We start from the raw sequence: 12,664 nt of genomic DNA, 5'->3' as shown, positions 1-12,664 counted from the left end.
CAAAAATGCTACAGAGTAAAATTTGAGATTTATTTATAGCAGCCATGATCAGCAACTAGACATACACAAACCAGGTTTACTAATATAATTTCTAGTGTTTTCGCTTAATTTGTCATGACTTAACTTGCCTTTGTAAGTCGGAGTTGCTTCAGTGATCGAAACATGTCCACCATGTTTTGTGACGCAAATTCACTTAGCTTCATGTTAGATTACCAATTACCAATTCTAACAGGGGATTTAGCTGATTAAATGAAAATTGTCATCCCTCTCATCATGTTCCAAGCTGCAGTACAGACACCTATTCTATTCAGATACAACTATAATAATGCCTTTCTCACAGTTGTTCCCAAATTAATGTTTGCTCCGCTTACGGGATATGTCATGACTGCAAGCAGGTTTGCAGTTGTGGAATGAAAGTCTAATGAATTTGCCCCACCGAAGAGAACCCCATAACACTTGCCCCATAGTGCATACTTGTATTCTCTAAAATACTTCTATCAGAGGAACACTGCCTACCTTATCCAATAAATGTATCTTATCTGGTTACTGTAAATATGCTTTGAAGTCAGAATTTGGTCACTGCAGACATTTTTGGTGTATCATGTGTTCAGATGATAGAAACATTTCCACAGTCTTTTCCTAGCGCCCACTTTTTTCTGATCGGAGTCAAACGTTTACACTGTTATGTTCTGTGCTATATGCTGATATAGGTTGAATGATTCCTAGATTGCTGGGATCTCATGCCAGGATTAGCAAAGACATGTTATGATTTCAGCTGCTGGGCCGTGAGAATTCTCTGAAGACTTACTGTGTGCCCGGCCTTGGACCATTGTCGAAGAGGAATTCTGCATGAGCTGCTGTGATATATTTTGATATGACCTCAATCTATAGAACAGGGGTCTCCAACAAGTAGCTCATGACCAACTGTAGCTCTCCAGCTACCCCTGAGTAGCTCACCTGTGTGCAGACCGCTTACTAAATTAGAAAGCTTGTGCTTTGGTTGAAATATAATACGTATAACAAAAATTGAAATTATACAACACTAATAATATTAGTAGCTTTCAATGTGTTTCATTGAACATAAGTAGATCTCAGTACAGAAAAGGTTGGAGACCCCTCCTATAGAAATTGTTAACATACAGAGTATGATCATGCGTGGGTTGGTGGTTGCTCATGTTTTGTTTCATTGGGACTTCTATTAGTCTGCCATGAATCTATTTTACCCATATTCCATCTTGGAAGAGCTGGCTAACAAGCTTAAGCTGCCGCCAATGTGGGTACAAACAAGAAATGGTGATCCACATTTTATGCACATGTCCAGCCCTCTTTGAACAAAGAAGAAAGCTATTTAGACCACTCTTCTTGCAACTGCACCTGTAGGCAAGCCATGTGTGTTTGGCTCGGCAGAGACTCAATTCCCTTGGTGCACAAACGGCTTGGCGATTCGCTACACCAGGGGCTATTGCTAAAGCACTTTAAGTAAGAAGCTGGATACACAAACTGCTATGCACAATGTTCTTTAACAAACAAATATTGTGTATTTGATTTTAATAGATGTCAAATCAATTGTTTAATCATTTAAAAGTATTTTTAACCCAATTTTCAATTGTAATGATTTTATTTAATCATCAACAAATTAATAAATACTGATACTGGTATACCTATTTTTAATTTTAGGGGCTTTCTGTCTTTTTTCATGTATTGTAGGAAGAACATATGGTCTAAGTTATATGGATTTTAACAGGTGTTCTTTTTATATCTTCACTTTGAGAAAGCCTATCTTCTTCATGGCTAGACACTGTTAAAGAAAGGCCAAAGTTGTATCTCTCCCTTTGTTTCCTGTGGGATGGATTCCTCCAGGTCAGTGTATGTTGTTCATGGTTCACTGATGTCAGAAAATAAGTCCTGTCGGACAATGCCTTCACCTAGAGTCGTTACAGCATGCGGGATGTGGAGGTCCACTTCAGTGTACGATACCAACTGCTTCTTTGCATGATAGGGCAACCATTGCTGCAGCAAGGTCATATGCGTTGCCATTCACTTTTTGTGTACATTGCCTTTCAAGACTGTTGTTTGCTGCATATCTCTGAATGCATATTAATTTATGTGCTCTGTGCTGAGGAATTTTCCAGGAATCTCCTAGGATCATGTAGAGTTTGCATCATCTGTTTGTTCTCAGGATGTTTTCTTTGTCTGTTGGAATGTGGAAAAATATACATATGGGGGGGACCTATAGCTTGCAGATAACGTGCAGAATATCATAAGGTGGTAAATATGAATATCGTTGCCTAAATAGTGTCTGACAATAATATTGTAGCTTAAATACCGTTTAGAAACAGATTGCTCCGTTGGGTATAGATTTGATATTAATTCTAATTGGCAATGTTTTTGTAGAAATTAGAATACAATATGTTTACTAGAAAAATATTAGTCAATGATATTCTGGTATCATTCCATTTTGGGAGATTAGTAAAGAACTGAGATTTAATACTTCTACAGTCAATTACATAATTATTTGCAGTGATAAATATATCCACATTCTGGAGAAAACTATCCCTTGTTAGATCAATTTATTTAAGCACAGAATTTAGTATCTTTCAGGAATCTCTCAAATATTTGTGTTTTACTATATTACATTGTATGTGGCCTCGGGTCAATGTCTTATTAAGGAAATCATTCTAGATAAAATGCTCTCAGCTACAAAGAAAAGAGTTTTTGTCTCATTGTCATATAAACCTGGTTAGCAAAGTGACATGCAAATATTTGAAGATCTTAAAAATATACATGCAAATAGACCGCACGGGAAAGTGGGAGAGAGAGACTATATACATACTGCTTACAGTTATTGCATGTAGAGCTGTTGAAGAGTTGTGGAATGACATATTATTAAGAATTTAAAATGTTTCTGGAATGCAACTACCTAAAAGATAGCTATTTTTTTTTTTAATATCTGAGAGACAAACAAGTATCACCAGTATAACAAACCATGGATCGAGAAAGCCCTGCCCACAATGAAATGATTAATCCTAGAATTTTAGAAATCTACAATATCATCTAAGAATTCTAAAATGAGTGATCCAGCAAACATAGAAAGAATAACAAATGGAATTAGAAAAAATGAATATGCCTTTAATAGACAGTAGCAAAACTTTCTTGAAATTCACGCAGAGCACGCTTGGTTCAGGATCTAACCTTCAGTATTTTCTCTAGTTGTACCTTTAAGCTTATGGAATGAGGAATCTAAGAAAGTACACGACTCTGTAACGTATATCTTGGTGTAAGTGGGTTATGTTCATTAAATAGAAATTTTGTTCACAGAATATTCAGAATCACTTATGATAATCAAATATTGAGCCTGTAATAATGTACTGCTTTTGCTAATGAGAAGTATTTCGTTAAATAAACACAATAAATAATAATAATAAAAAGAATGCGGGGTGATCATAATCCTGGCTACCTATGTGTAATGGGAATAGTGGCAGTAACAGTCATTGGGTTCTACCTCTCTCTGTTTGCAGTGTTAACAGATTTTGGTCTCCACTGATTTTGTGTCTGATTGGTGCCAGTCAGTTGACTGCTTCTAGTTTGTGTTCAATTTGTTCTCGCTTGAGTGACCCATCATTCATCCACTTGAGTTATTTCCTTGTGTATTTATGCCGACTGGAAGCCGCTCCATCTGTGTTGTTGTTCCTTGGCTTCCTTGTCAGCAATATTTTGTTACGAACTGTCTCATCAGCAGTCTCACAAATGTATTCGTCATTCTCTGCTTAAATTCATTATGCTCAGTTAGTATAAGTCATGTTAGATAGCAAAGTGTGAAATACACAAACTGTGCATGAAATTATGGATTGTGGCAAAGAAGTAAGACAATATGGTAAATCACTGATTACTTAATATTAATCCTCCTAAAAGAGTCCTACCCTTCCTCATAATGATCTTGGATTTCCTCTCTCCCACTTTCCTGTGTGGTCTTTTTCACCAACCAAATGATATTGAATAAGTAGAGCAAACAGGCCTTTCTAGGTGAGGGTTTGGGTATAAATGTCATAAGAACAAGATTTTGGGAATTATAATTTTTCATGAAATTCAAATGGGGAGCTGGGTTGCCTATATGGATGATGTAGATTCAACCTCATTAAAGATTTGAAATGACTAAAACTTTTTGTTAAAATGACCTGTAAGGAACTTGAGAAATCCCAACAGACCAATGTGAGCAGTACATGCATCTAAGAAATTGTGATTGCCAGCAATTAACATAAATAATATTATTAGGAAAACTTACATATTTCACTTAGATGGAACACCTTGCATTCATTTGAATCTTCCAGTTGTCCACCTATGGTTTTTGTCATATTAATAGAGATGGTGTCTCCTGCAGAAAATAATTCCATGTTCATGTGGCATTCATACGTTGTGAGGATGTTTTCTTTGGCTGATTTGGTGAGAATGCAATGTTCAGAGTTGCCATAATCGTAGTCAATAGACCTTAAAATATAGTAAAACATATTTAGCATCTCAAATCAAAATGATATGTTCTCTCAGTTTTTCATCGATTGTACATGTTATTCTATTCATTAACTGCACGTTTCTTAATACTGCTCTAAACCACTTCAAAACAAGTGTGTTAATGGCTCAGAGGTGTAGTAGAGCATAATGGTACAGAGGGCTGTACAATCTGTTTGACAGTATCTAATACTTGTATGTCCTTTTAGGATTTCAGAAGCTGTTATAAGGTGTGTTGTGGTTCTCCAAGGTGTGTTGTGGTTCTCCAAAGTGTGTTGTGGTTCTCCATGTGCTGTAATACTGGAGAGACATTTCAAAAGAGAACTTTTCTAATTAAGACCCACAAAACATTGTTGATTCTTTCTTTGAAGGGACACCCAGACGAGGCTAGAGAACCTAAAAGATTGCATTCGCCTGTACGAAGAAAGTTCAGATCTCAGGTACTGTACTCAATAACAGCTCTATGAGTCAAAGAAAGTATTTTAAAATCAATACGACTTTGCATGGGGTGCCAATGCAGTCCATTTTCCTATGACAAGATGTGATCTCACCTTATTTGGCCAAAGATAAATCATACCACTTTGTTTTGTATTGGCGGCAATTGAGGAATAACCTTCTAGGAATAATCGGTTTATGTGGTGTTTCTTCAACTAGGCAGGATCAAAGGGTTTCCAAAGTGAGTGTGGCGGAAGTAGTGAGTGTCTCATACTTGCCTGACGTGGGTCTTTCCTGAGAAGAGTCTTATCCTTAATATCCTTTGGATTTTAAAATCTGAGCAATTAACACTTGCTCCCTTCTCTAAGGAGATGACTAGTAAAAGAGAGAATGTGTGGATGTGTAAGTGTGTGTGTGCATTTGTGTCTGGTTTACATTGAGTCTGGTATATGCTACCAGATTATGAGTACATCCTGTTGTGTTTTAGTTCTTGCCCAAAAAGCCTTGTATTCCGAGTACTCTGGGTACTGTTTTCCTTTCATTTACCTAATTTGACTAAAATACCTGAAATAATGATATGCAGGTGAAAAGTTCAGACTTGAGACTTTGCCTGTAATGACGTGGAGTGAGGTGGTCACCTAGGCTGGACTGCACGTGTATGTATATGAAATGTAAAGTTGTTTGGACTGTGGTGATGACCACTCATGGGGTCCATGAGTACAGCAATAGAGTTAAATGCTGGGAAGGATTGTTGTGTCCAAAATATAACCAATCTGTGAACCTAAACACAGTTTCCTGACATTATGCCAGCAGGCTAGGCGAGCATGAACATGATGAAATATCAAACATCAGGCCTTCGATTAGAGGCCATGCATTTGATTTGCTTCCATCTAGGCTTCAACCTCGCAGAGGCAGTGTTGGACTTGGCCCTTTTTGCAGGGTTATCCCCAAACAGTTTGCTTCTTCCTCCTATTTTTTCCTGACCTGTGGTTGTTAGGACTCTGGGCACTTTATCACTGCTGATCAGTGCTAAAGTGCATATGCTCTCTGTGTAAATAGTCAACATGATTGGTTCTCTCTGATTAGCATATTTGATTTACTGGTAAGCCCCTAGTAAAGTGCATTGAGTGTGCCAGGGCCTGTAAATCAAATGCTACTAGTGGACCTGCAGCACTGATTGTGCCACCCACATGAGTAGCTCTAAAAAGTTATCTCAGACCTGCCACTGCCATGTCTGTGTGCAGTTTGTTAACTGCCATGTCGACTTGGCAAGTGCATCCACTTACCAGTCCCTAACCTTCCCTTTTCTTACAAATAAGGCACTCCTATGGTCACCAGCAGTCCTACCACTAAGAGAGACGCCTCAGACTGGCGTCCGGCTACCTTCACGGCGGTAACTGGGCAAAGGGTCCGGCAGAGCACCACCCTTGATAAAGTAAGGAGTTGTTGGGGTGGGCACTCGGTGGGTATTGGCAAAACAACTTGGGGCCACGCTCTCCTTGAGCTAGACGCTCCCAGTAGTGATCAATCGCCCTTCCACGTACGGTGGGTTTGATCGCACTTTGCACTTTATATTCCTACTTACAACATGTAGGTTATTAGATACACCGAAGTATATGTGTAACAACTAGCAGCTCGTGCTGCTCTGGGCCATGATTGTGAGACTGCGATACAACACAAAGCTCACTGGCCTTGATACAAAGTCCAAAAGGTCTAGGAACGTTTTATCGATACAGACCTCTTGAGTTTCTACAGGCCAATCTATGTCTCACGCTACTGTTTAACTCTTATGCTCCATGTTTTTATTCTCCCCTTGAGTTTGACTACAGGGAGTCTCTCCTATTTACTCGCCAGTTTTAGCATGATCAAAAATAAAATCGGTGAGTTGGGCTTTTCGTTGCGCTGGATGTGTGGGCGCTAAGAGAGCATTATGGATTGCTGTCCTACTAAGTACGATTTTTTCTAAAGTATTCAAAGGGGAAGTTTTCCCAGGTTGGATGATATGTCCTACTGGGGACATTTTGAAAATATTGCAAAACTAATTGGGCCTGCATAAATACAGAGATGGAATATACGTGCCGCATAGTGTTTGAGAGTTTTGTATGGATACTTGGAGCGTTATAGGTTTGCTTATACGGCCAGTACACCACGCATAAGTAATTGACTTCACTCTCTTTGTGTCTTCCCCCATAGATTAACGGATGTGAGTTATTTAGGGTGACCCGCTCTCTGGAAACTACTGGTTCCATGAATACCTATTTCTGGGAATAGAGGGAAAACAAGTTACTGGGATCAGAAAGGTACTGAGGAATGCGGGTGTGACCCAACACTGTGGGCACCTGATACACGGCAGAAACATGTCGACACTTTGGCAGTAAGTAGGGGTGAAGGAACTCCTAATTCTTTCCCATCACCACCATCCTTCACGTTTTTAGGTCTCGCCTAGCATAGCTGCGCACATCGGCGAGATTTATTGCAGATGAGGACTTTCACAAAGGGGCTTGAAGCCCCACCCCTTATTCCCATTGGCTTGCGTCACCGGTTATGTTAAACGGTGAGCTGCCATTGGAAATAAGGTTTCCAGGGTGCCTCCTTTTCGCTTTTTGGGCCTGCCCACCCGGACTGGCTCACCTGCTTCACGGCTGTTGTGAAGACTTTTCTTATCTGCTTGTTTATTTAAGAAGCAGATAAGAAAAGTCTTCACAACGGCTGTGAAGCAGACGAGCCGCGGCACACAGGCATTCCGAGGGTGCCTGTTCCCAGCACTCCTCCATCCTCTCCCACTTGTTAATCTTTTGCCTTGTTTTTTAAGTTACCATTATGTTGTAAATGGGTAATTTCGCCTTTGGCTCCTCCACAAAGTGCTGTAAAAACGATTTGATGAAATCTTTTTTTTTTTAATGGGAGATTAAACTGCTGCGCCGGATTTTTCAATAAAGTAAATCTGCAAACCGAGTGTTTTGTTGTGCATCACACTTTCACTTTAAAGTGAAAGCGCGATGCAAAAATAAACAGCGGCTCCCTGGCGAGCGCTTGTTTTTCAAGTGCTGGCATCCATCCTCAGTGACTGAGTCCCGAGTGTAAGAAAAGAGAAAAAGCTGGGCCCCAAGAGCAGGGCAAATTTTTATTGTGCATGGACGTCTTCCCCACCAAAAGTCAGCTGCTTTGAATTGCGCCTGTTATGATTTGTAATATCTAAATGGAATTTTCTTAAAAGAGGAGCGTGATGGATCGGGCCCCCGCCGATCGTTTTGTTTTTATTTTCAAAGCTGACAATAATGTTCGCTGGCACGCGCTCCGCCTCAACTGCGCTGGGACACCGTGGAGATATCTTTATGAGTCATCCAGCTGCAATACTAAATACATGTCAGCAAGGGAAATATTATGCAAAAAGAGCGAGGGCCCTTTGAAGTGTTCAGGCCCACAGAGATGTGAGCGACTTTTGGAAGGGCCGACTGCTTCCAGGGTTCGGTGTGCGCTTACACTTTTCATGCGGCCTATTCCGGGCCCCGAGGAGGCCACACAAGCGTGGCATGAGACAACTCTGTTTTTGAACCATCAAAGTCTGTCGCGGGATTTTTTTTATTCTTACGAATCTGCTGCTGCGGTGTTTACTCTAAAAGAGGTTAAGAGGAAAGATTTGACTACTTCAGAGACTGGATTTTTCTTAAGTTTGAAGCGTGGCCAAAGTAGTGGTTTGTGATTTGTGGTCCATCACTTGTAGGTGTATGCACATATAATGTAGTCGGTGGTGGCCCCGTCCAAACTGCTACGTGGATAAGTCGAAAGGAAAACACTTCTTTTATCGCTAATAGCGCCTTAACGAATCTGTGCAAAACATTTTTTTTTTAAATATGTATGTACATATACGTTTAATACTAGTGGCAGAATGGCCATGAACCACCAACAGGCTTTAAGGGGAGAACATATATATCCCAGAAGAAGAGAATATGTTCTTAATTTAAAAAAGTCAGGAAAAGTCACTCACAGGTCAATATGCACATCTTTGGGTGATATGGGGTGCGTTACAAATCACTGACTCATTGTATGTGTGAAAAAGACCCCTTTATTGAAACAGGTGCTTATCACATAAACATCCTCGGCATAAGGCCTTACAGAACTAAAATCTCACTATACATTCAATAACCTAGATTCCTTGCCCCACTCCCCTAAACCTGACCCTGTATAGATACCCTTCAAACTTTGACATAGTGACCTATTGGATTTCTCTGATTGTCTCTCTTTAATCTTCCCCTTCTGCTAAGCAGTAAACTAATTAACCTGTGTTCAACTTGATGTCCCTATGACGTAACCTTTTAACTCCAGGACTTCCGGCGTGGGCTTGTTGAGACCCTCCCTTTCTGCCTGATTAGCCTATAGTAACCAAAATAACCTTCAGTAAAGGCCTGCGAACTTGTGGGGCAACCATCCCACTTTGGCACCTGTTTCAAAGTGGCAACCAACACAATTCCTACTGCGTACGCACCTGCTGCAACTAGCCTGCCCCAGACGTGACCTGAAAAACCAACCTACTCTTCCCCAAAACCATTAACAAAAGGGGTGGGCGGAAGGGAGACAAATTACCACTATGCTAAGGGCCGCCACCGTGTACAGCTACCAACAAAATTGTGGGTGGCAGCCCGAAATGGCATGCTATATAACCCTTGGGCTACATCCTTTTCCGGATGTAGCTCAACAAGCCCAGTTATCTGGACCATGCCTATATTCCCCAAATGCCCCCTGGGAACAGACTTCCTTTCGGTCTGCTATCCCCAAAAGCCCTATTATCTGCCACTGTTGTATTAGGGTGACCATCATATACGATTACAAGGTAACTATTTTACCTTGTAATTGGACATGTTGTTTTGGTCTCCCTACTTTAACAATGGCAGATAATACCACCGTTATATTTTGATTGGAACTGCGCGTCCAGCGAGTTGGCTATTTTGACTCGCATTATAGATAAGGAAATAACTATTGACTATTTATTAGGGGTGTCAACTTGCAAGAAGCTAAAAGAACAAGCATTAAAAATGCAATAGGTCTCGCCTTTTATTAAGTTAAAGCCATTTGCTTTGCTATACAATACCATTAGCAAAGCAAATGGCTTTAACTTAATCAAAGGCGAGACCTATTGCATTTTCAATGCGTGTTAGCTCTAGCCGGTGGGTCCAGGAATACATTTTTGAGCAGAGATACCACTGTACTAGCTTTAACCTTCACGCACATTTCATTCAGTGATCCCAGAAATATATCTGCATATAATTCTTTTCGTGTTTGTATTGTATTCCCCTCTCTTTGCTCCACCCCAGACGTTGGTCTGCGCAGGGGTGTATTGAAGCAAGCCCAATGATGAAGCATGTCACAATTTTGTGAGTAAGGGCAGTATTTTTTTCACTGAGCACGTGCCACCTTCCTTTATTCACTCGCTACTCCTCCATGTGTGTTGCAGTTGTGATTGGGGAGGCTGGAGTATTTGGAACTTGCCTTTCTCCCCTTCCGTTTGTGTGACAAACCCCTATGGTAGGCCCAAGGTACCCCCGGGCAGGGTTTAGTGTATGTGAAAGGTAGGACATGTAATGGTGTGTGTAACATGTCCTGATAGTGATATACTGTAATTTCGTTTTTCACTATTGAAAGGCTATCTTTCCCCTCAGGGTAGAATGTGAAATGCTTTGTAACACCTTACAAGTATAACTTTCCATTTGAACAAGATAGATAAATAAAGTTTAGGCTTTCTGAACACAGAATTTAATAACACATCTTTTAGTAAAGATGGTTTTTAAATTGTGTGTTTGAAAATGCCACTTTTAGATAGTAGGCATTTTCTTGTTTAACCATTCTGTGTGCCTCTGCCTGTTTGTGTATTGATTGTTTGGTTTTGGAGTGACAGGGGCTGGGGCTGAGCATTCACTGTAGACAGCCATTGGGGGGGGGGTAGGTGTGCCTGGCCCTTCCTGGATGACTCAGAGCTGAGCAGAATAGACCTTGGCTGAATTTAGAGTAGTGGGAAGAGATTTCTTTGCACCTGAATAGGGCCTGTCTCCCTTGCACAATGCTGTCTCCACCCGGGGTTCATACTGCAGCAGTGATGACAGAAATGATTTTGACTGTGCTCAGAGACCCTTGCACAAAGAGAACAAAGACATTTTGGGGTATAAGAATAAGACCCAAAACCCCAGAACGTTAGGTCATTTCTGGAATCCAAGAGGAACCTTTGCCAAGGAGAAGAGCTGGAGAAACTGAAGGAGAATTACTGCCCCTTTGCTGTGTGCTGTCAGGTTGGCCTGCGGTAGCTGATTCTGCCAAGGAAAGGATAAGGACTTTGCTGTGTGCTGTGCCCCATGCTTGAGGAAGATCTCCAAGGGCCTGTGAGTGCTGGCCTCCTGTTCTGAAGTCTCAGGGACACATAGACTTCAACCCCAGCTCCCCTGAACTTCTTTGCTGGGAGCTGTGACCTGCCAAGAGGTATCTGTGACTGTGTTGGGCCTCTGAAGGTTGTTTCTGCTGTTGGAGCTGGAAAGGCAATGCAACTACAAGAAAATCCACGCATTGCTCTTCTGGCTGTAGTTTTTCTGACGCAGCACCGCTGTGCAAGATGAATCTCCACGCATCGCTGCACCGCTGCCAAAACCGACGCAGCGCCTGTTGGCGCTGCAAGAACCAACACATCAAGGGATCGCGGCTGAAGAAACCAACGCAGCGCCGCTCGCTGCCGACGCATTACTTGCAGACGCATCCCGGATTTCCATGCATCGTACCTGTGTGGCAAGTTTTCCCGACGCATCACCCGTGGACCAGAAGCATCTCGGAACCGATGCATCACTTCCCCCTACACACCGGATTCGACTAATCACTTCTCCTGCGTGCAGCAGAACTGTTGCATCGCCTCCCCATGGTCTCATGAACTGATGCATCTCTTTGTTTTTTTACTCTTCCAATGTCTGTGGCTGTTTGGCTTTGTGAATGTTGTCGCAACTACAGGTGCTTTGAGAGAAATCATGCATCCATAGTTTTCTATGGGCCAAGTTGTTTAAAACCTTTTTAAGGTCATATTCTTATTACATGTATGTTGGATTTTTGTCGTTTTGGTATTGTTGAGTTTAGATAAAGATACTTTATTTTTCTAGACTGGTGTGGTCTCCATTTGTGGTATTATCACTGTATTACTGTGTGTTTTGAGTACAAATACTTTACACATTGCCTTTGGGATAAGTCTGTCTGCTCGTGCCGAGCAGGGGTAATCTAAAGTGTGTATCCCTGTTACCCTGACTAGAAGCAAGGGTCCTATTTGGATAAAAGTACCTACCTCTGCCAACTAGAGAGACCCATTTCTAACAGGCAGACTTCTACAAACCACCCAGTAGTTGAGTTGGAGTTTTGTTAGCCTCTTTCCTCCCTTTATCCTCCTAGTTTATCACAGGCTAAGTATTGTCAGTCTGTAAATAGATGGAAGTACCTATGGCCACAAATTATTGCATTAGCTATTATAAAAGAGGTTTGGGAGTAAATAAGGCATCCAGAAAGTCTGTGAATTCAAGCAGAAGTGGTCGAAAGCCCAACATGCTTACTTGGCAGAGTTGGTGGAATTGAAATACTCCAAAATGTAGCTCCCCTTCAACCTTCTGAGCCACTGAAATAACACTTGTATAACTTTGCATGACTAGGCAGGACAACAACTTCAGTGGCACCAAAAGTGGGCCAAGATTACTGTTAAATATTCATT

At 41.2% G+C, this 12,664-nt stretch overlaps 1 protein-coding gene across 1 annotated transcript in view; it reads right to left on the bottom strand.

The window, feature by feature from the left end:
• IL21R (interleukin 21 receptor) overlaps positions 1-12,664 on the bottom strand; it is a 184,049-nt gene that overhangs the window by 75,608 nt on the left and 95,777 nt on the right. Inside the window, exon 4 of the mRNA XM_085629269.1 lies at positions 4,283-4,485. Coding sequence (XP_085485395.1) covers positions 4,283-4,485 — 203 coding nt within the window. The remainder of the gene's footprint in view (positions 1-4,282; positions 4,486-12,664) is intronic.

The sequence above is a fragment of the Triturus cristatus genome, chromosome 10, assembly GCF_964204655.1.
Source record: "Triturus cristatus chromosome 10, aTriCri1.1, whole genome shotgun sequence".
NCBI classification, from domain to species: Eukaryota; Metazoa; Chordata; class Amphibia; order Caudata; family Salamandridae; genus Triturus; species Triturus cristatus.
Note: the sequence above shows the minus strand (reverse complement) of the source record. Positions and strands in the feature narration are given on the sequence as shown.